This window comes from Xenopus laevis, chromosome 4S (genome assembly GCF_017654675.1).
Source record: "Xenopus laevis strain J_2021 chromosome 4S, Xenopus_laevis_v10.1, whole genome shotgun sequence".
Lineage (NCBI taxonomy): Eukaryota > Metazoa > Chordata > Amphibia > Anura > Pipidae > Xenopus > Xenopus laevis.
The window spans coordinates 132,233,860-132,258,697 of NC_054378.1; the positions used below are offsets into that span (position 1 = coordinate 132,233,860).

Below are 24,838 nucleotides of genomic sequence, written 5' to 3' on the forward strand. Positions count from 1 at the left end.
ACTGGGGGTACTTTATTTATTATAATACACACGTTTCAGTGAGTCATGTGACAGAAATGACATCAGAATTCACCGTTTATAACTGATGACATCACTACTCACCGTTTATAAGGATATAATTTACAAGATATTTATGGCTTTTGTGTATTATAAGGATATCATTTACAAGATATTCATGGCTTTTGTGTATTGTATAACAATAAAGAGGCGAATCATTTACATATGGGTGTGTCGGATCATTGATATTCGTGGATGTATACATAATTAAACCAAGCACCCCGTTTATACACTTTGGCCTTGGAGTGCAGATACTCACTGGACTGAGAGAGAGAGAGGTAACTCGTTCCACTTGTTCTGCCACGGAATGTTTCCTGCTCTACTACTTCTGTGGAATAAATTCCATGCGAGGCAGAACTGTGCCACATTAATGATACTGGCAAGTTCTGGGCACCAGTGCTTTCCATCTATAAGTCAAGATCCCAGTGTGATTGCTATATGCTTCCTTCCCTGGCTTGCACTCATCACTCTAGTGCCCCCTACTCTCCAGTCAGCTTCAGCCTCGTGTTTTTATATGGTCATGAAACTCCTCGGTAACTTATAATATCCTTATATTTTACAAGAGGGGGTACTTTATTCACTATATATCAGTGCAGTTAACCTCTCATGTGCCATGAGTACCAGGGAGTAGAATATTATTAAGAGCAAAGCTGAAAATATGTTAAACGTATACTCCTCAATGTGCATCATGGTTGCTATGGCCAGTTATGCTAGCAGTAAACGAAATAGAAGACAAACCGGCACTCAGAGCTCAATGCATGAGGGCAAAGCCCTGCGTGTTTATTACAACGTAACGTTTCGGGCCCCTTCGTCTGACGTAGGGGCCCGCCCCCGAAACGTTACGTTGTAATAAACACGCAGGGCTTTGCCCTCATGCATTGAGCTCTGAGTGCCGGTTTGTCTTCTATTTCGTTTACTGCAATTGAGGGTTGCCGATCCCTTACAACTGTGCACCGGGCCAGCTTATGCTTGAGAGGCCAGGGTGTGCTGGTGGGTTCAGGAATTTGGCCAGTTATGCTAGCAACCAGGTGATGATGCACATTGCAGGATAGGAAGATGCAGAATAGAACAACAGATGATTAAGAAAACATTATGTCCCAGTGTTATTAGATTGATCTACCAAACAACTCTGCCCCCCACTGTGTATTAGACTGGTATATGGAGCAGATCCTACTGTGTATTAGACTGGTATATGGAGCAGATCTGACTGTGTATTAGACTTGTATATGGAGCAGATCTGACTGTGTATTAGACTTGTATATGGAGCAGATCTAACTGTGTATTAGACTGGTATATGGAGCAGATCTGACTGTGTGTTGCCCCCCCCAGGTTAATGTGAGGAGTGGGATGAGTTTACACGACTGTCTCATGAAATCCCTGAAGGTCCGAGGGCTCCAACCCGAATGCTGCGCAGTTTTCCGACTGATTCAGGATCCAAAGGGGTAAGTGTGTCCTGCCCTATCAGTGATCATTGCATTTATTCAGTGTTTGTGCCCTGTTACTGCAGTGACCCCGGGGTATAAGGACTGCTACCATAGATACACAGGGCACAGGCACACACAGCCCAATCCGGGAAGCTCAGCCTGTATTTGATATAATATTTGTGATATTAATATTGTGACACCCTGAGAGCCCCCCTTTACCCTATGGGAGATACACTGCTGTGGTAGCGGGTGAGTGTGGATGATGGGGTGAGTGTGGGTGACGGGGTGAGTGTGGCTAGTGGGTGACAGGAGTGAGTGTGGCTAGCTTGTGAGTGTGGGTGATGGGGTGAGTGTGGGTGATGGGGTGAGTGTGGGTGACAGGGTGAGTGTGGCAAGCGTGTGGGTGATGGGGGTGAGTGTGGCTAGCGTGTGGGATGAGTTGAAGCAGACTGTCCATGCTCAGCAGCCATCAAATTTAACTGAACTGGAGAGATTTTGTATGGACCAATGGTCAAAAATAGCCACATCCAGAATCCAGACACTCATCAAAGGCTATAGGAGGCGTCTAGAGGCTGTTACATTTGTAACTAAGTATTGATGTAATATCTCTGTTGGGGTGCCCAAATTTATGCACCCGTCTAATTTTGTTATGATGCATATTACATATTTTCTGTTAATCCAATAAACTTTGTCACTGCTGAAATACTACTGTTTCCACGAGGCATGTTACTGTATATATATAAAAGGAAGTTGCTACTTTGAAAGCTCAGCCAATGATAAACAAAACTCCAAAGAATTAAGAGGGGATCCCAAACTTTTTAATATGACTGTAGATACTTTTGCGAAATCGGATCAGCATTTCAATAGGGACCCAAAGTTGGACTTGTGGTTCATTCCCTCTCACTCTCTTCTTTGTCACCTGCCCCCCTTTCCCATTACTACTAACTGTACTAATAGAGGGTAACTCTGGATCGATAGGGGTCCTGCTGTGTGCATTGGCCCTATCCATTGGCTCTGCGCAATCTGATCCTGACTCCTCTGCCCATTCCATTGCTCATTTGTCTGCCCAATCCATTGCCTATGCCTCTGCCCATTCCTCTGCCCATTCCATTGCTCATTTGTCTGCCCAATCCATTGCCCATGCCTCTGCCCATTCCATTGCTCATTCCTCTGCCCATTCCGTTGCTCATTCCTCTGCCCATTCCGTTGCTCATTCCTCTGCCCATTCCGTTGCACATTCCTCTGCCCATTCCGTTGCGCATTCCTCTGCCCATTCCGTTGCGCATTCCTCTGCCCATTCCGTTGCTCATTCCTCTGCCCATTCCATTGCACATGCCTCTGCCCATTCTTCTCTTTATCCCATTTCCCCACAGGAAGTTGCGCTTGGATTGGAATACAGACGCCATGTCACTAGTTGGAGCGGAGCTGCAGGTGGATTTTCTCGATCACGTTCCTCTCACAACACATAATTTTGTAAGTGTTTTTAAGTCAGATTAAGAGGAGTTGGGACAGCAGTGGGGGTCAGATGAATAGGCAGTATAACTCTGATCTGCTGGTAAAAGCACTGCTCTCTCCCCACTCCTACTCTCTGATATCACTGTACCACTTTAAAAGGAAAGGTAACACACACCCCCAGTGTATCCAATTTTATTTTTCATGCCCCTTGGTAGGTGTGCAGGTAGGTGACTCCTTTTGTGGCTCAGTTTTGCTATCATGGGAAGGAAATAAGTGAAACAGCCACATGTGTTGGCAGCCATTTATATTCTATATATTATATACCAGTGTTGGCAGCCATTTATATTCTATATATTGTATACCATTGTTGGCAGCCATTTATATTCTATATATTATATACCAGTGTTGGGCAGCCATTTATATTCTATATATTGTATACCATTGTTGGCAGCCATTTATATTCTATATATTATATACCAGTGTTAGCAGCCATTTATATTCTATATATTATATACCAGTGTTGGGCAGCCATTTATATTCTATATATTATATACCAGTGTTAGCAGCCATTTATATTCTATATATTATATACCAGTGTTGGGCAGCCATTTATATTTTATATATTATATACCAGTGTTGGGCAGCCATTTATATTCTATATATTATATACCAGTGTTGGCAGACATTGATATTCTATATATTATATACCAGTGTTGGCAGCCATTTATATTCTATATATTATATACCAGTGTTGGGCAGCAATTTATATTCTATATATTATATACCATTGTGGGCAGCCATTTATATTCTATATATTATATACCAGTGTTAGCAGCCGTTTCTATTCTATATATTATATACCAGTGTTAGCAACCGTTTCTATTCTATATATTATATACCAGTGTTAGCAACCGTTTCTATTCTATATATTATATACCAGTGTTAGCAACCGTTTCTATTCTATATATTATATACCAGTGTTGGGCAGCCATTTATATTCTATATATTATATACCAGTGGTGTGCAGCCATTTATATTCTATATATTATATACCAGTGGTGGGCAGCCATTTATATTCTATATATTATATACCAGTGTTGGCAGCCATTTATATTCTATATATTATATACGAGTGTTGGCAGCCATTTCTATTCTATATGTTATATACCAGTGTTGGCAGCCATTTCTATTCTATATATTTATACCAGTGTTGTGCAGCTTTGTATTCTCTCGGTGGCATGAGCAGCAGTGCACGTGAGTCTCAGGGGCACATGTTAAACAGGGCAGGGCTACTGGGTATGTTTGGAGAGTGTCCTATCTTGTATATGGCATAAGCTCGCTGGAGTGAGGGGCAGCACAGGGCAATAATGTGCCCCCTCCCAGAGGTGGAAGAAGCAGTTAAATATCTTGTCGTGGAATTGAGCAGTGCCCAGTCCCATCAAGTACAAATAACAAACAGAACAGAAGCAGGAATTTTCCAGCTGAAATATTTGTAATGTTTGTACAAAGCTGGGAACTGGGAGTCATTTGCTTCAAGTCACATTAACCCTTCTAACAACTCTGTCCTGCCCCCCCCCTCCAGGTGCGCAAAACGTTTCTAAAACTGGCGTTTTGCGATATCTGCCAGAAGTTTCTTTTAAATGGCTTTCGCTGCCAGACGTGCGGCTACAAGTTCCACGAGCATTGCAGTACCAAGGTGCCCACCATGTGCGTCGACTGGAGCAACATCCGACAGCTGCTGTAAGTATGGGGGGGGCCAGGGGGGGGGGGCCAGGGGGGGGAGGGACAACCTTATTGGCATTTTACCGTTTTCTCCCTAACGCATTGGGCTGGACAAGCTCTTGAGTTGCACCAGAGGCCGAGTTGATCTAGAGCTGATTTCATTGTTGGCACAGCTTGCTGCAGGGGTGGTATATTTATTCATATAATATATAGAGATATACGTCCATGTATTGTTTGCTTACAGCTAAGAATATCTGGATGAGATGAAAACTCCAGGCAGGACCAGTTTTGGATTTGGGGTGTAGGGATTTCGGCAGCCTGGAAACATCTGGCCAAACCAGTTTATTCTATTTTTAAACAAAGCTATAATTGTATATCAAATGAGAGCGGCCAAGGCCATAAACAGGGTGTGTGTCCAACTAATTACTCTTTGCTTTTATCACAGGGCAGTAGAAAGTAGTAGCAGCAGGACTTTCCTGCTCCCAAACCTCTTCCCTTTATATCCAACAGCATAGGGAATATTGGTTAAAGGCTTGGAATGGATCCATGGAATCTCTATCTGCTTGCAAATCTATAATGGGCTTACATGATCCCAACCAACCAATCATGTCAGGTGCCCCCAATAACCCCCAAGCGAGACCACTTTCTGTACCTCTATCTGCCATGCAGCTCTACCAGGCCTTCAACTTTGAGATCCCCATGTGACCCCAGACATTCTGTATGTCATGGCCCCTCACACCCATAAGACCCAAAACACACTGGGCTCAGGACAAATGTCCCCCCAATGGCAGCCCTGTCCACAGGCAATATTAGTAGTATGTGGATAGTAGCCTGTGGATAGTAGCCTGTGGATATTGGCAGTATGTGGATATTGGTAGTATGTGGATATTGGTAGTGTGTGGATAGTGGTAGTATGTGGATAGTGGTAGTATGTGGATAGTTGTAGTATGTGGATAGTTGTAGTATGTGGATAGTGGTAGTATGTGGATAGTGGTAGTATGTGGATAGTGGTAGTATGTGGATAGTGGTAGTATGTGGATAGTGGTAGTATGTGGATAGTGGTAGTATGTGGATAGTAGTAGTATGTGGATATTGGCAGTATGTGGATATTGGCAGTATGTGGATATTGGTAGTATGTGGATAGTAGTCTGTGGAGTGCCGATTCCCTGGTCCAAGGGAAAAGTGAAGGTGACCCTGATGATGGCAGATCTGTGGATATGATTGGTTAGATCGCTGCTTGGCACAGTACCAGTTGAATCACAGAAAATCGCAGCTAACCTATTCACCTTCTCTCCCCTATTAGATTATTTCCCAATCCAAACAATATAGAAGGGGGCAGCCATACGTTACCTTCGCTGACAATGAGGCGAATGCGAGAATCTGTCCGGATTCCAGTCAGGTAAGGGTTAGCAGGGTCGCCATTGATTGACTGGGACAATCTGCTGGGACATTGAGCATTTATATACAAGTCGATCACTACACCTGAAATACTTCTTTACATATAGACATGGGTACTGCCCCCAATGTGTGACACTTGCCTAACCCTGAGGGTATATGTTCCCTGACACTTGCTTTGGTACCAGTCATTGCACTGAGACTTTGTGTAGTGTCCGGAGGATTAGTGACAAGTCTGATGTGCATGTGAACTAGGCCTCACCCATCATCATCATCATCATCATACAGTCTGTTCCCATAAGCCTAAACATAGGGGTACCTTGTAGCTCTCTCCATGTTACAAACACATTATTTCTTACAGAATTGTGCTTAGTACAGGGAATACCTATGCTGCCATAGTTTTATGGGATCTGTCTGTACAGACTATGAGCAAACTTAGGGGGCTGTTCCTGCTGAATTGTGCTTAGTACAGGGAATACCTATGCTGCCATAGTTTTATGGGATCTCTCTGTACAGACTATGAGCAAACTTAGGGACTGTTCCTGCTGAATTGTGCTTAGTACAGGGAATACCTATGCTGCCATAGTTTTATGGGATCTGTCTGTACAGACTATGAGCAAACTTAGGGGGCTGTTCCTGCTGAATTGTGCTTAGTACAGGGAATACCTATGCTGCCATAGTTTTATGGGATCTCTCTGTACAGACTATGAGCAAACTTAGGGACTGTTCCTGCTGAATTGTGCTTAGTACAGGGAATACCTATGTTGTCATAGTTTTATGTGATCTCTCTGTACAGACTATGAACAAACTTAGGGGCTGTTCCTGCTGAATTGTGCTTAGTACAGGGAATACCTATGTTGTCATAGTTTTATGTGATCTCTCTGTACAGACTATGAACAAACTTAGGGACTGTTCCTGCTGAATTGTGCTTAGTACAGGGAATACCTATACTGCCATAGTTTTATGGGATCTCTCTGTACAGACTATGAGCAAAATTAGGGACTGTTCCTACTGAATTGTGCTTAGTACAGGGAATACCTATGTTGTCATAGTTTTATGTGATCTCTCTGTACAGACTATGAACAAACTTAGGGACTGTTCCTACTGAATTGTGCTTAGTACAGGGGATACCTATGTACCATAGTTTTATCGGATCTCTCTGTACAGACTATGAGCAAACTTAGGGACTGTTCCTGCTGAATTGTGCTTAGTACAGAGAATACCTATGCTGCCATAGTTTTATGGGATCTCTCTGTACAGACTATGAGCAAATTTAGGGACTGTTCCTGCTGAATTGTGCTTAGTACAGGGAATACCTATACTGCCATAGTTTTATGGGATCTCTCTGTACAGACTATGAGCAAACTTAGGGACTGTTCCTGCTGAATTGTGCTTAGTACAGAGAATACCTATGCTGCCATAGTTTTATGGGATCTCTCTGTACAGACTATGAGCAAACTTAGGGGCTGTTCCTGCTGAATTGTGCTTAGTACAGGGAATACCTATGTTATACAAGGCTGCTGGTGGGATATGCCCCAATTAGTATTAGTTTTACATTTAGTTATACAGCACCGACACATTTACACACCAGATGGGGGCGCTGTTCTTACAAACTTATGGGTAACATTGACTTTTGGCCCATACTGGTGAGAAGTGGAACTACAAATAACCCTCTATAAACCTGCTGTAAAATAACTTTCCAGTGAAGCATCAGCCACAAATGGTGGGGGTCATTCATCTCACAGCAAATCAGTGTTGCTTCCCCGCACCCAGAACCCCCAGCCGCTCTGCAGAGGGGATGGTGGAGGTCAGAGTTGTACATGATTGGGGGGCTGTGGATGCAGAGTTACACATGTGACTGTATATAAAGGGCGACTGCTTGCTCCAGTGAGTCCCAATGAGTGATGTGGGTGGGAACTCTGCACTTGTATCATCTGGGTATTTGTGGGGTATTTGAGGGGCATCCCTTTCTGAGCCCAGTCTGTGCTTGATGCTGACAGTGATTGGTCTCATTCACAAAGAACCACAAGTAAAGTCTGTGAATGTAGAAGGTTCCCCTCTATTTCTGCCTCAGTAACAACAATCTTTTTTGTTCTTGTCTCCCTGAAGCTCCCAGCAGAGATATTCAACTCCTCACCCGTTCTCCTTCAGTACCCCCAGTCCTGTTTCTGAGTGCTCCCTATCCCAGAGACAGAGATCCACTTCCACCCCCAATGTGCACATGGTTAGTACCACAATGGCCGTGGACAGCCGAGTGATTGAGGTAAGTATCACCGTGAGCTTCTCTTTGCGATTAACTTGTAGTCACATGCCCCATCCCCTTATGCTCATGCCGCTGCGGAGGTGCCTTACCCCGGCCCTTTCTTGCTATTCTGGCTGAAGCCCCCAAAAGTTTCCTGCCATGTTGTATAAGGGGCACCCCGATGTAGCCCTCCAAGCACATTTCTTTCCCCCTCACTCATCCTGATTTCATGTTCACCCTGGGCCCATATGTTGCTTTGGCTGCCTTTCTAGCTGACAGCCCCTCCATTGGGAACCTCTGCCCCTTTATGCTCAGATTCACACATTGTGCCCAAGTTACACTATTCACCAATACACACCCCTTCCATCTTGTACTATGTGCCAATGCAAAGGAAAGTGTCCCCTTAATTTCAGACATGATCCCTTCAGGCACCCGTAGCACACCCCAGACTCCTGCTCTGTAACTGGCCTTTTATTTGCCTCTCTCTCTTTTCTTTTCTCTGCTGGTGACTGGAATTAGAATAACTGGCTGAATGTGTCCCCCAGCTCCTGGGGCCGACAGCTCTGTATGAGAGGAAGAGTACGTATCTCTGTCCTGCTCTCATGCCTTGTGTCTTGCTTCTCCAACCTGTCCTACTACTTACTGTATGCTCTGTGTCTGTGCCCTCACCTACCTACCTTCCCCATGGGCCACATCACTGTTTCATAAGCCTCAATGTCGAGGGCTTTATTTTGTACAGTTTGTATGCCCAGAACATTCCTTCTCTGTATATTTGTATTTATACATATGGGAGGAGGAGGTGCCATATTGATTCCCTTAGACAGTACAGTATGAGGGTATAGCTTATTGTGTGCCCAGAACATTCCTTCTCTGTATATTTGTATTTATACATACGGGAGGAGGTGCCATATTGATTCCCTTAGACAGTACAGTATGAGGGTATAGCTTATTGTGTGCCCAGAACATTCCTTCTCTGTATATTTGTATTTATACATATGGGAGGAGGAGGTGCCATATTGATTCCCTTAGACAGTACAGTATGAGGGTATAGCTTATTGTGTGCCCAGAACATTCCTTCTCTGTATATTTGTATTTATACATATGGGAGGAGGAGGTGCCATATTGATTCCCTTAGACAGTACAGTATGAGGGTTTAGCTTATTGTGTGCCCAGAACATTCCTTCTCTGTATATTTGTATTTATACATATGGGAGGAGGAGGTGCCATATTGATTCCCTTAGACAGTACAGTATGAGGGTATAGCTTATTGTGTGCCCAGAACATTCCTTCTCTGTATATTTGTATTTATACATATGGGAGGAGGTGCCATATTGATTCCCTTAGACAGTACAGTATGAGGGTATAGCTTATTGTGTGCCCAGAACATTCCTTCTCTGTATATTTGTATTTATACATATGGGAGGAGGAGGTGCCATATTGATTCCCTTAGACAGTACAGTATGAGGGTTTAGCTTATTGTGTGCCCAGAACATTCCTTCTCTGTATATTTGTATTTATACATATGGGAGGAGGAGGTGCCATATTGATTCCCTTAGACAGTACAGTATGAGGGTATAGCTTATTGTGTGCCCAGAACATTCCTTCTCTGTATATTTGTATTTATACATATGGGAGGAGGAGGTGCCATATTGATTCCCTTAGTACAGTATGAGGGTATAGCTTATTGTGTGCCCAGAACATTCCTTCTCTGTATATTTGTATTTATACATATGGGAGGAGGGGGTGCCATATTGATTCCCTTAGACAGTACAGTATGAGGGTATAGCTTATTGTGTGCCCAGAACATTCCTTCTCTGTATATTTGTATTTATACATATGGGAGGAGGAGGTGCCATATTGATTCCCTTAGACAGTACAGTATGAGGGTATAGCTTATTGTGTGCCCAGAACATTCCTTCTCTGTATATTTGTATTTATACATATGGGAGGAGGAGATGCCATATTGATTCCATTAGACAGTATAGTATGAGGGTATAGCTTATTGTGTGCCCAGAACATTCCTTCTCTGTATATTTGTATTTATACATACGGGAGGAGGTGCCATATTGATTCCCTTAGACAGTACAGTATGAGGGTATAGCTTATTGTGTGCCCAGAACATTCCTTCTCTGTATATTTGTATTTATACATATGGGAGGAGGAGGTGCCATATTGATTCCCTTAGACAGTACAGTATGAGGGTATAGCTTATTGTGTGCCCAGAACATTCCTTCTCTGTATATTTGTATTTATACATATGGGAGGAGGAGGTGCCATATTGATTCCCTTAGTACAGTATGAGGGTATAGCTTATTGTGTGCCCAGAACATTCCTTCTCTGTATATTTGTATTTATACATATGGGAGGAGGAGGTGCCATATTGATTCCCCTTAGACAGTACAGTATGAGGGTATAGCTTATTGTGTGCCCAGAACATTCCTTCTCTGTATATTTGTATTTATACATATGGGAGGAGGAGGTGCCATATTGATTCCCTTAGACCAGTACAGTATGAGGGTATAGCTTATTGTGTGCCAGAACATTCTTCTCTGTATATTTGTATTTATACATATGGGAGGAGGAGATGCCATATTGATTCCATTAGACAGTATAGTATGAGGGTATAGCTTATTGTGTGCCCAGAACATTCCTTCTCTGTATATTTGTATTTATACATACGGGAGGAGGTGCCATATTGATTCCCTTAGACAGTACAGTATGAGGGTATAGCTTATTGTGTGCCCAGAACATTCCTTCTCTGTATATTTGTATTTATACATATGGGAGGAGGAGTGCCATATTGATTCCTTAGACAGTACAGTATGAGGTATAGCTTATTGTGTGCCCAGAACATTCCTTCTCTGTATATTTGTATTTATACATATGGGAAGGAGGTGCCATATTGTTTCCATTAGACAGTACAGTATGAGGGTATAGTTTATTGTGTGCCCAGAACATTCCTTCTCTGTATATTTGTATTTATACATACGGGAGGAGGTGCCATACTATCCCTTACACCAGTGATCCCCATCCAGTAGCTCATGAGTAACATGTTACTCCCCAACCCCTTGGTTGTTGCTCCCAGTGACCCCAAATCAGGGGCTTATAATTGAATTCCAGGCTTGGAGACAAGTTTTGGTGCATAAAACCAGTTGTACTGCCAAACAGAACCTCGTGTAGCTGCCAGTCTACCTACAATCACAGCCCATATTTAGTACCTCCAAGAATTTTTCACATGCTTATGTTGCGCTCAAACTTTTTTTTATATTTTAATTGTGGCTCACAGGTAAAAAAAAGGTTGGGGATCCCTCCATTAGACGGTACAATAAGAGGGCAAAGCTTATTAAAATACATCAGAATAGAAGCAGATAGATTCTACATTTACTTATAACTGTGAACTGTAAGGGCTTTAGCACACGGGCAGATTCGGGGAGATTTAGATGCCTGGCGACTAATCGCCTCTTCTTTGGGTCGACAATCTCCTTGAACTGCCTTCCGCCTCCTAAAATGAAAACTCGCCTGTGGCAATGCACTCGCGGCGCTTTGATTTCCGAAGTCGCCCGAAGTTTCTTTGGGAGGCATCTTCGGGCGACTTCGGAAATCTAGGTGTCGGGAGTGCCATTGTGCTGACTCATTGCGTTCTCATTATAGCTGCCATTAGGCAGTTCGGGAAGATTGACGCCCGAAGAAGAGGCGATTAGTCGCCATGTGACTGAATCTCGCCCAATCTGCCCGTGTGCTAAAGCCCTAAGACCGTTGCCTAGAATGGGACTTTTATTCTTTCTGCACAAAAACTAAGTATTTACATTCCCGATGTGTGTTTGGTGCTCAGTGCATTACACTAATAACAGAATGGAGTGATTGTGCTTTGGGATGGGGGCCCTGCTTTAGAGGTTGGGGCTGGGGGGCCCTGCTCTTGACTTTGGGGTTGGGATGGGGGCCCTGCTTTAGAGTTTGGGGCTGGGATGGGGCCCTGCTCTAGAGTTTGGGGTCCCTGCAGACTGATGATTGTCTGTAGCCCAGTGTTGCCCAATCTGTAGGTGTCGGGGAAGTGGGTGTGGTTAGTTCAGCAGTGCTAATGAGGAGCAATGCATGCTGGGATTTGAAGTGGGTGTGATTTATCAGTTATCATTAGTGCATGTGTGTGATTGGTGAGGTGTGGGTGGGTGGGTGTCAGTAGAATCTCACTACAGGGGTCTCTTTATGTTGCAGGATGCGCTGCGGAGTCACAGTGAGTCAGGTGAGAATTTCTCTTATTCTCTCTGTAATTATTCTCAGTGCATTGTGGGTAATGACTGTTTCTTCTCAGGGAGCCCCAATAATCTGAGTCCTACAGGTTGGTCCAATGCTAAAGCGCCCGCCCCCACGCACAGAGAGAAGGCGGCTTCATCCACTGGCCAAGAAAAGAACAAAATAGTGAGTTCTGACGTGTGTGTGTGTGTCACACACACACACACACACACACACACACCACACACACACACACACACACACCACACACCACACACACACACACACACACACACACACACACACACACACACACACACACACACACACACACACACACACACACACAACACACACACACACACACACACACACACACACACCACACACACACACACACACATACACACACACACACATACACATACACACACACACACACACACATACACATATATATATATATATATTATATATATAAAGGCTAATAGTTTCAGCAAAGGGAGGGGTGCACGGTAATTTTGTATCCACCAATTATTTTCAGACCAGCACTCCCTGTTGTAAAAGTTCAATTGTTTATTGTTGCATAGTATCAATGCCTGACGTTTTAGGATATATTGATATATATAGAGATATACAGGAGGCAGAAATGCATAATATGTGTTTTGCTTTCCCTTTATCAGCGGCCCCGTGGGCAGAGAGACTCCAGTTATTACTGGGAAATAGAGGCCAGTGAGGTTATGCTCTCTTCAAGGATTGGATCGGGCTCTTTCGGAACAGTATACAAAGGAAAATGGCACGGTATGTGTTATATATATCATCCATGAGCGTGGGAGGCACCAACTCCCAGAGTTCTCAGTGAGCCATACCCTTGTTATATTGTTTCATACCCTTGTTCAGCTCCAGCTCGCTACTTTCTAATATTCTTGGTTGGCAAACCTTGGTAGTACTTTTATTTCCCTTATGTAAGTGCAGAAGCATATGCCAACGAACACTGTGTGCCCCCCAGGAAAGCTTTCCGACTCTCCAGAGGGCAGGTCTCCTCTGCCGTAGATCAGTCCAGTATCCTTATTGTTCAGCGGGTATATCTGTTACCTTGTTGTTTTCCTACTTGCTAAAAATGCATCCGACCCTTCTCATTGGCTCCCTCCTGTCTGCTGGGAGGAGCTACTGGTGAATAAAGCATCTGACCCTTCCTTGTACCTATCTAATGTATCAGCCTGTACCCCTGATTCACTTCCCAGCTCTCCCTGTAACACCCCTTTCCCTCCTCTAATCTCATTGGCTCCCTCCTGTCTGCTGGGAGGAGCTACTGGTGAATAAAGCATCCGACCCTTCCTTGTACCTATCTAATGTATCAGCCTGTACCACTGATTCACTTCCCAGCTCTCCCTTTAACGCCCCTTCCTGCAGCTCATGATGGAACCTCCTCCTATCTGCCCTGCATGCACCATATAGGCATTAATGTGGGGGTTCTGTACCAAAAGCAGGGTACATTTCTGAATGTTGGTTAATTAGGAATGTTCAGAAGGATTTCGTGTTCATTGTAGCACTCTGATGTGCTTTGTGCTGTGTCCATTTGTACCATGACCCCCCTTGTGCATTTAAGCGCTTGGTCCAGGGCCTGTGTCGGTTCCAGACATGGAAAGGAGGAGGAAGAAATAAAGATTTTTGCCTGTGGTTGTAACTCTGGGCGTTGTCCCTTAATTGGGAATTACATCATGCAGATTCCTGACGTCCGCTCCAAATGTTCCCTTTGTACTTGACATGAAATGAACAAGGTCCAGCCTGAGCGAGGGTTTCAGGAGTGTTCCACACTGAGCTTATTACACTGCTGAGGAATTTACACAGATGGACTGCACTAAACAGAACCTGTCCCAGCTTCTCAGCCATTACTGTAGCTAAGCATGCTGGGAGATGTGGCGTGAGCAGCCATTGCTGTTGTCCCCAGCTTTCCCATTTTAAAAAGCCCTGTATTTAGCACTGCAGCATATGTCATAGGTGCCCATAGTGCCTGGTCATATAATTGCAGCTTGTTTGTACCCCATATATGAATCTGGTTAGATCATTCTGAACATATGATGTCATCAATGATTTAAAGGGGAAGTTCTAACATTCTCATTCTGTTTGGCAGGGGACGTGGCGGTGAAAATCCTGAAGGTGACGGATCCGACTCCAGAGCAACTTCAGGCTTTCAGGAATGAGGTTGCGGTACTCCGGTGAGTCCTGGGCCATCTGTGTGCAAGAGGGCTGCCCAAGGGCTAACAATCTGATTCAATAAATTTATAAGAGCAAAACCATTCTGTGTCGAGTGCAGTATAAGTTGGGGTTGACTTGCCAAAAAGAAGAGGGGTCTGGGTGCTCGAGCCCCAGACCCTCAGCTCTGGGAGGCAAATAGTGCAAATCAATAAAGGGCTGGCACATACCGGACCACACTCCGTAGAGAGATGTAGTAAAAAGTATTTATTTAAGCAAAAAACATGACCGTAAAGCCTAACGCGTTTCATACCTTAGGGGCACTTAGTCATAGGTTGACAATCTGATTGGCTCTGTCTCTCTTACTGAGTATATAGGTAGCCATATCCACTGGGATCTGATCACTTGCCAAGGTTGCTGAACTCTGCCTAACTTGCCCACTTACATGCTTGGCTCAATCAGGCTCACAAGCAGTCAGATAGTATTGTGTGCCTACAGGCCCAACTGGATTTTCTAGTCTGCCCAATAGGTATCTGGCTAATGAATGGGTTCACATCCCCAGGGGTAGGTTCCTAATGGGGCTTTGATTCCAAATTGACTGGGAATGCAGATTTGTTAGGCAACCTCTAACTGCTTAACTGGGGCTCTGAGCTGCACTTCAATACTAAACACTCTGAGCTGGGGTACTTCTGGGGAGTTGAGGTCCTTGTGATTAGAGCATATGAGTCGGGGTCCTAGCTTAGCTGCCAGAGAGTCTCAGCTCTACATTACTCCACCCATAATCCCCCACTTCTCTGCATTATTAATGTCATATCATCCTGTACAAAGGAAAACGCGGCACGTGAATATCCTGCTGTTCATGGGGTACATGACCAAAGACAATCTGGCCATCGTCACTCAGTGGTGTGAGGGGAGCAGTCTGTACTATCACCTCCATGTCCTCGACACCAAGTTCCAGATGTTTCAGCTCATCGACATCGCCAGGCAAACGGCACAAGGGATGGAGTAAGTTCTGGGGGGCACAGCTGTGCTTATTGGGGGGCTTGCAAATGATCTGGGACAGGAGGGTTTGTCGTACTTTGGCCATACATAGTCAACTGACTCGAGATCTCCCGCTCTCCGTAGTCTGTACTCGAGATCTCCCTCTCTCCGTAGTCTGTACTCGAGATCTCCCTCTCTCCGTAGTCTGCACTCGAGATCTCCCTCTCTCCGTAGTCTGTATTCGGGATCTCCCTCTCTCCGTAGTCTGTATTCGGGATCTCCCTCTCTCCGTAGTCTGTATTCGGGATCTCCCTCACTCCGTAGTCTGCACTCGGGATCTCCCTCTCTCCGTAGTCTGCACTCGAGATCTCCCTCTCTCTGTAGTCTGCACTCGAGATCTCCCTCTCTCCGTAGTCTGTACTCGGGATCTCCCTCTCTCCGTAGTCTGTACTCGGGATCTCCCACTCTCCGTAGTCTGTACTCGGGATCTCCCTCTCTCCGTAGTCTGTACTCGGGATCTCCCTCTCTCCATAGTCTGTACTCGGGATCTCCCTCTCTCCGTAGTCTGTACTCGGGATCTCCCTCTCTCCGTAGTCTGTACTCGGGATCTCCCTCTCTCCGTAGTCTGTACTCGGGATCTCCCTCTCTCCGTAGTCTGTACTCGGGATCTCCCTCCTCTCCGTAGTCTGTACTCGGGATCTCCCTCTCTCCGTAGTCTGTACTCGGGATCTCCCTCTCTCCGTAGTCTGTACTCGGGATCTCCCTCTCTCCGTAGTCTGTACTCGGGATCTCCCTCTCTCCGTAGTCTGTACTCGGGGATCTCCCTCTCGCCGTAGTCTGTAGTCGGGATTGGCTTCTTTTTGGGGTTCTGTAGCGTTACGCTGTATGAGGGCATTCTGTAGTCCCTCCCCATTGATTGGAAGATCGATATAACAATCCACCAATCACAGACATATTGCTTTTTGTCAGTTGGTGGGAGGCTTGGGTGGGCCGGTGCTGTTGAGTTGTTAGGGTCTCATTGCTGAGCCAGGCTTTATGGTCGTAGGTACAGATGAGTGAAATATTTTGCTTTGTTTCACTGAGAAAAAATGCCCATAGAGTATAATGGAAAAAATCTGCAGTTTGAAAAATTGTCGTACGTAAAAAAAAACGCCCATTGACTTCAAAGCGTTTGGAGACCTTTTTGCAGATTTTTTGGCTAAACAGGTCAGGAGCAGGTTAAAGAGTTTTGCTCTTGGGTTGGGATTGTACAGATCCTTGAAATAATTCACGCGCACATTGCCCAGTTAAAGGGGATCTATTGTGAAAATGAAAATGTAATATAAACTAAAATCTCGCTGAAATATTAAACTTTCTAAATATAATCTGTTAAATATTCTGTACCATTTATGAAAAAAATCAAGTAAAGTCTTCACTTCCCCTCTGAGCAACCTGTCTCTTTATTCTGTCTTCATGCAGTAGGTGGAGTCTGTTTTTCATTGACAGTTAGGTCTAATACATCATTTGGGGGGGTTGCACCCTTAAAGGAACAGTTCAGTATAAAAATAAAAACTGGTTAAATAAATAGACTGTGCAAAATAAAAAATTGTATCTAATATAGTTAGTTAGGCAAAAATGTAATGTATAAAGGCTGAAGTGAGTGGATGTGTAACATAATAGCCAGAACACTACTTCCTGCTTTTCAGCTCTCTTGCTTTCCACTGATTGGTTACCAGGCAGTAACCAATCAGAGACCGGAGGGGAGGCACATGGGACATAACTGTTGCTTTTGAATCTGAGCTGAATACTGGGGATCAATTGCAAACTCACTGAACAGTTATGTCCCATGTGGCTCCCCTTATAGTCACTGACTAACTCAGAGTTAGAGAGCTGAAAAGCAGGAAGTAGTGTTCTGGCTATTATGTTACACATCCACTCACTCCAGCCTTTATACATTACATTTTTGCCTAACTAACTATATTAGATACATTATTTACTTTGCACAGACTATTTATTTACCCAGTTTTTATTTTTATACTGAACTGTTCCTTTAACCCAGGTGCTCACTCTTTAAAAATAACCTTCTCTGATGGAAGTCCTGTTTCTCTGCGTGCAGGGTGTTTGCCAGAGTCTGTTATTTCGTTACCTGTTGTTTGTGCTGGAGTTGGTTCTTTGAGTTATTCTGCTAAGAAATGGAGCCCCCTAAAAGACACATTAGACCTACCTGTCAATCAAAATGTGACCCAGACCTCAACATGAAGAGTGACAGGTTGTGCAGAGATACTGAAGAGTAACTTGATTATTTCTTATACAGTGCAGAATATTTGATTCTATTTAGAAATAGTGTTGTTTCATTGAGATGAAGCTTATATTCAATTTTCATTTTGGCAATAGTTCCCCTTTAAGGTGCTTTAGCTCGGGACTAAAAACTCAATGGGAAATTACACAATAATGGTTCTTTTACAATTGTTCAACTTGGGAAAGTCTAATTAGCGGCAGTGGGATATGGTTAATTACATTCAGTCTAATTACTGTCAGAAGCTCCTCCTCCTCCCAGTGCCTGTGCTAATGTTTCTCTTTGTCTTTCAGTTACCTCCATGCAAAGAACATTATCCACCGGGACATGAAATCAAACAGTATCCTTTGTGCCCCTAGTGCCAGTCTCACGTTCCTGCCTGTGCCCATACCATTCAGCACCCACCCACAGTTATTTATACACAGCCCACCCACTTGTAGCCCAGGGGGCAGAATGTTCATCTACAGAATTGTGCACCAGCGTGACGAAAAATGTCCCTCTGTCCTGCCACCCATTCTGTCACTTGTGGCCCCTGAGGGGTTTAGGGCCTGGTGTGATTGGTTGGTTATATGCTGCTGTTTATTGTGACGTCACCCCACACTAATGCCTGTGTCTGTATGTTTGTGTGTCTGGGTGTTTGTCTGTACGGAGCCTTCTCTGAGCTCAGTTGTGAGTCCTGACTTGTGGTGCAGATATCTTTCTCCATGAGGGATTAACTGTGAAAATTGGAGACTTTGGCTTGGCCACGGTAAAGACCAGGTGGAGCGGATCCCAGCAGGTGGAGCAGCTGACTGGCTCCATACTTTGGATGGTAAGGAAGTGGCTGTGTGTGAGTAATACGTGGGTATTGGTTGGATACTGTAGCTGATATAGGAGCACTGGGGGGGTCTGTATATGACTGTAGGTTTGGGTGGCACTGGGATTTTATTCATTGTATGTGGCCGATGAGGTAGAGCTGAGCCACGGACTTGTGTGCTACATCAGTGGATTAGGCTGAAACAGGCTGCCATCCTCTACCAAACAGGTTCTCTGTCTTCTTATTCTGGGGCAGTCACAAATCGGGACTTATCTGGGAGGCCTAAACCCCCAGTGCCCCCAAGAAGAACTTTTATAACTGCCTAGATTTAAGGGGCGCTGCTCCTGGCTTTGTTGGCCGAGATGTTTCCCCAGATAAGGCAGTTCCTGGTGGCACTGAGGCTTAGATAATTGATAGGGATGCACTGAATCCAGGATTCGGTTTGAGATTCAGCTAGGATTCGTCCTTTTTCAGCAGGATTCGGATTCGGCCGAATCCTTGTGCATATCCAAATCCTAATTTGCATATGTAAATTGGGTGTGGGAAAGGAAATCGTGTGACTTTTTGTCACAAAACCAGCAAGTAAAAACATTTTTCCCACCTTTTCCTTTCCCGGCCCTAATTTGCATATTCAAATTTGTATTTGGTTCGTTATTCAGCCGAATCTTTCCCAAAGAATTTGAGAATTCGGCCGAATCCCAAAAAGTGGATTCGGTGCATCCCTAATAATTGATAAACTGGAGGGGCGCATGGTCATGGGGTGCTACCGGCTGTATTGTGTCAACCCACCCCCCAAAATCTCATTGAGCTTTGCTGCAATCTGATGGGACAGAAACACTTCATTGATTCTTTCCTTTAAGTCCCTTCTGTTGCCAGAGGAGCTTTCTGTATATCCCACAGTGTGGCCTCTGATGTGTGTCTGCATCTGCTGCCTCACTGAGGTCATGCTCGGGGAGGGGTTGTTCATACAGGCTCCTTCTGGGCGGCTGGGGCAGGTATACAGGGTATGGGGTGCTTCTGGGTGGCTGGGGCAGGTATACAGGGTATGGGGTGCTTCTGGGTGGCTGGGACAGGTATACAGGGTATGGGGTGCTTCTGGGTGGCTGGGGCAGGTATGGGGGGTGCAGTACATGTCTGTGTCTCTGGCTGGGGCAGGTATATAGGGGTATGGGGTGCTTGTGGGTGGCTGGGGCAAGTATGGGGGGTGCAGTACATGTCTGTGTCTCTGGTTGGTTCTGGACCTGTTGCTGCCCAAGTTACAGTGAGTTCTGCTGCATTAACCACTAAATGTCCAATTTTACTACAAACAGACCTTGCTCACTGTTCCCACAGGCCCCAGAAGTGATCCGCATGCAGGACAATAACCCCTTCAGCTTCCAGTCAGACGTCTATTCCTATGGGATTGTGTTATATGAGCTGATGACCGGGGAGCTGCCATACTCACACATTAGGGACAGGGACCAGGTGAGTGGCACATTAAATCACTACTTCTCCTTTATATGATTCATTAACATTCATTACACACACTGATATTCAGAGAGAATTTGCAGTTGGTCTTCATTCTTTTCATTGTGTTGGACTATTTAGCTTCCTGTTCAGCAGCTTTCTAAATGTACATTCGAGCAGCTATCTTGTTGCTATGTTCCAATTTCCCCTAGCAACCAGGCAGTGGTGTGACTGAGACAGGTAGATGAATAGAGAGATGGAATGAAAAGTAACAAAAATGTAGTGTTAATAAGGAAAGTTTTTGGCTGCCAGGGTCGGTGACCCCTCCCAGCTGGGGCAGTGGCCAGATTCCTTCACTTTCTTGCATTTACCATTATAACTTCTTTCCATTGCCCTTAGATCATATTTCTGGTTGGACGAGGAGGGGTGGTGCCCGACCTTAGTAAACTCTACAAGAACTGCCCCAAAGCAATGAAGAGACTTGTTGCAGATTCTATCAAGAAACTCCGGGACGAGCGACCCCTCTTCCCCCAGGTGAGTCAGGTGCACCCCATTGCTTTAATTTTCAGCTCCGCCCATCATTAAGTGTACCCCCCATTTACCTTTATATCAATGGGGCCCAAATTGTGCAGCTGAACCTACTTGGGGGCCCAGAAAGATAGGGTGTATACTGTGCCCTGGGTACCCCTGCAACTATAGCAGGGTGACTGTTACCCCAATGTTTCTATATATCTGTAACCTTGTTATGAGCTAAGGGAGCCCAGTCTGAAGGTCAGTTAGGGGGAGATTTGGGGTGAGTGCTTATTTGTACCCTGGGTACCCCTGGAACTATAGCAGGGTGACACCCCAATGTTTCTATATATCTGTAACCTTGTTATGAGCTAGGGGGCCCAGTCTGAAGGTCAATTAGGGGGAGATTTGGGGTGAGTGATTATTTGTACCCTGGGTACCCCTGGAACTATAGCAGGGTGACACCCCAATGTTTCTATATATCTGTAACCTTGTTATGAGCTAAGGGGGCCCAGTCTGAAGATCAGTTAGGGGGAGATTTGGGGTGAGTGATTATTTGTGCCCTGGGTACCCCTGGAACTATAGCAGGGTGACACCCCAATGTTTCTATATATCTGTAACCTTGTTATGAGCTAAGGAGCCCAGTCTGAAGGCCAGTTAGGGGGAGATTTGGGGTGAGTGCTTATTTGTACCCTGGGTACCCCTGGAACTATAGCAGGGTGACACCCCAATGTTTCTATATATCTGTAACCTTGTTATGAGCTAAGGGGGTCCAGTCTGAAGGTCAGTTAGGGGGAGATTTGGGGTGAGTGCTTATTTGTACCCTGGGTACCCCTGGAACTATAGCAGGGTGACACCCCAATGTTTCTATATATCTGTAACCTTGTTATGAGCTAAGGGGGCCCAGTCTGAATGTCAGGGGGAGATTTGGGGTGAGTGTTTATTTGTGCCCTGGGTACCCCTGGAACTATAGCAGGGTGATACCCCAATGTTTCTATATATCTGTAACCTTGTTATGAGCTAAGGGGGCCCAGCCTGAAGGTCAGTAGGGGGATATTTGGGGTGCTTTATATCATACATCAGGCTAAATTGGGGTGCATGTGCAACTGTTTGTTAATATAACTAGTATAGAATTACTAATACTAGATATACCATGACCTGGATGTCTGTGGATATGGGTGCCAGGCTATAGGTGGCAGTGCCATATAATGACCGATATATTTACTCTTTGCCAGATCCTTTCATCCATTGAGCTGTTACAACACTCGTTACCCAAAATTAACAGAAGTGCTTCGGAACCCTCGTTACACCGCGCCGCCCACACAGAGGACATCAGTTCATGTGCATTGACTTCAACCCGACTGCCAGTTTTCTGATGAGACTGTCGCCCTCGCTCTGACTCTCTCACCATCACCAAGTTCTCACCGAGCTCCGAGTACTTTATCCAAACGGGACTTTATTCAGCATTTATTCTACATGTCAGCCAGTGGTTCCAGGGCCCCAGGATATTGCCGCTGAGACCCTCCCGCATCACTGTTATCATGTGACACCCCAATATAGACTGCGGCCCTCCAGCCAGAGGAGGAACCATCCAGCTCCTATTGCAACTTTGCAGTTATTTCATTCCCGGAGCTTTAAGGTTTGAAGTATTGTTCTTTTACCCCAAATAAACTCTGGAATAATTCCTCCTGTGACGGAGCAGTTTTGGGGTGGGGAAACGAGTGGCGGGTCCTTTATATTGTTCTTTTACCCCAAATAACCTGGGATATTCTCCCTGTGATAGAGCAGCGTGGGGGTGGAATGGAGTGGGGGGGTCCTTCATAGACTTGATTTACAGCTGATGGACATTGGGCACAGCAGGGGTTCCCTCCTGCAGTTTCACAGTGATTCTGTGCAGGACCCGCCGGTGGCCACATATACCAATGAAAAGGTCCCAGACGTGCACTATAAGGTGAATGGGAGTGATACCGTTTGTTATTATTTGGTTTGGGTTTTAATTGGTTCTTTTATTGCTACTCAGAAGCTGCAGCTATTGGCTGATTTGTCATAAATTAAATGTGTCTTACATTTTACTTCTGTCTGTTTCAAAAAAACATTTTTTTTTTGGCGCCATCCCGTCCCTTTAAGGCTTACCCGGAAGTTTGCGCATAGCACATTCAGGATGGACGTGAGTAATGGGCGCTTCAGCGTCTTATTGTGAATGCGCAGCCTGATGGAGCTACATTGCGAATTATTGCGCTGTTGGCAACGGATGGCCATGAGCCCGCTGGATCCTCCTGGGGCACACATAAGTATCTAGTCTCGGCTCAGGAGCTTCAGACAGAGGGAGAGCAGCTCTGCTGGGTAAGAGGGTATTTTTTTCCACGACAGGAAGAAAAAGAATGGGCACCAAGGCGGGGGGGGGGGGGGAGTTCTTTTTATGATGTAATTTCCTGTACCTTTCTCACGGCATGGGGACCATTTTCGATAGACCTCATGGCAACATTTCAGAACAGGAAAATACAGACGTTCTGCTCTTGGGGGGGAAAGACAGCCGACGAAATATTGGGACGCGTTTTCATTCCCCTGGACATTCCAAATAGCATACATCTTCCCACCTCTGGCGGTTATTCTGAAAGTAATACGGAAGATCAGGATGGACAGAGCAAGTGTGGTCATGGTGACCCCCTGGTGGGCCAGAAGGGCCTGGTTTCCTATCTTGATGCAATTAAAGGAGCCCTTTCACCTCCCCATCCTACCAACTATACTCCACCAAGGAGCAATACTGCACCCAGACCCAAACAGCTGGTCATTAATGGCATGGAAACTGAAAGGATCAGGCTGAGCAAACTAGGATTATCCAACTCTACAATCACCACCGTGCTGACTTCAAAAAAGAATTCAACACACACCAAATACGCAAAATCTTGGGAAGTCTTTACAAAATGGTGTGAGGAGAAAGACCACAACCCTGTCATGGCTTCAGAAGTCATTTTACTGGAATTTCTCCAAGCAGGAGTTGATCGAGGGTTAAGCCACTCCACCGTAAAGGGCAAATAACTGCAATATCTTCATACACCAGCAAGCAGTGGGCTTCTAACCAGCTTATCAAAAAGTTCCTTCAAGGTCTAAAAAAAAGCTCAGGCCCATCATCAGCCCTGAAGTACCTCCCTGGGATCTGTCCCTGGTTCTCAATGCTCTGACGGAAACTCCCTTTGAACCACTCGAAGAGGCATCACTCAAGTTTCTGTGTCTAAAAACTGTTTTCTTGCTAGCCATTCCTTCCACAAGACGAATAAGTGAGTTACATGCACTATCCATAAAAACTTCAAAAATTACATTCTTCCCAGACAAAGTGGTACTGAAAACAGCAGATTGATTCTTGCCTAAAGTTTCCTCTAGATTCCACCAGTGTCAAGATTTGGTTTTGGCCACGGATCGTTTATGCCTTTGATAAAACCTGCAAACTGGCGGGTGAAACGCGCATCAGGCGCACTTTTAGCTTTGGTTAGGTAGGCGTCTGATAGGGACATAGACTTTATTACGGGGGCAATTGGATTGGGAGGGGACCTTGGAGGGTGAAGGGGTTGGTTTAACGAACGATCCGTGGGTTCAACAATTTGATATCAGCAATATACCTAGTTTTTGAAGGAATTTAAATGAATTGAGGTGTTTGTTACCCTAATCCCTCAGCAGTTCGCCCGTACACGGGAAGGGAGGGATCCTGAAGTGGGTGAAGGGGTGGCTGGATGTGGGTTACTACTTGGTGTACCTATAGATATATAGTGCGATCAATGTGCCGGATAATCATATATTGATTCTCTTGAACTAACTCACTCCTTAGTGACTTACAAAAAACCCCTCTAACCCCCTGTTATTCAGTCTATCAGCCTCCTTACTAAACCTATCTAGACATTGGTTTTAATGGTTTATTAAAAGTTAAGTTTTAAGAATCACTTCACTGGAGTTTTGCAATACATGGATGGGAAGGTGCAATTGGATGGGTCTTTTCTTTTTTCTCCTTTTATTGTGTTATTAATCATTATCTGACCCTGCACACCATTCTCTGTGTCGGATGGACGGTGCTCCCCAACCTCTTAACTCTTCAACAAGAGGAGAAACTGCGCACC

The 24,838-nt window shown here is 44.9% G+C and overlaps 1 protein-coding gene across 7 annotated transcripts in view; it reads left to right on the forward strand.

Moving 5' to 3' along the window:
* raf1.S (Raf-1 proto-oncogene, serine/threonine kinase S homeolog) overlaps positions 1-22,801 on the forward strand; it is a 43,790-nt gene extending 20,989 nt beyond the window's left edge. For 3 of the 7 annotated variants that reach the window (XM_041591218.1, XM_041591217.1, XM_041591219.1), the window contains exons 3-17: positions 1,387-1,499; positions 2,855-2,954; positions 4,519-4,676; positions 5,962-6,057; positions 8,163-8,316; positions 8,815-8,874; positions 12,508-12,711; positions 13,209-13,326; positions 14,660-14,744; positions 15,550-15,726; positions 18,271-18,317; positions 18,670-18,788; positions 20,106-20,237; positions 20,619-20,753; positions 21,965-22,801. In XM_041591218.1, coding sequence (XP_041447152.1) covers positions 1,387-1,499; positions 2,855-2,954; positions 4,519-4,676; positions 5,962-6,057; positions 8,163-8,316; positions 8,815-8,874; positions 12,508-12,711; positions 13,209-13,326; positions 14,660-14,744; positions 15,550-15,726; positions 18,271-18,317; positions 18,670-18,788; positions 20,106-20,237; positions 20,619-20,753; positions 21,965-22,105 — 1,839 coding nt within the window. In that variant the 3' untranslated portion in view covers positions 22,106-22,801. 7 annotated transcript variants of the gene reach the window in all.
* Positions 22,802-24,838: the final 2,037 nt, after the last annotated feature.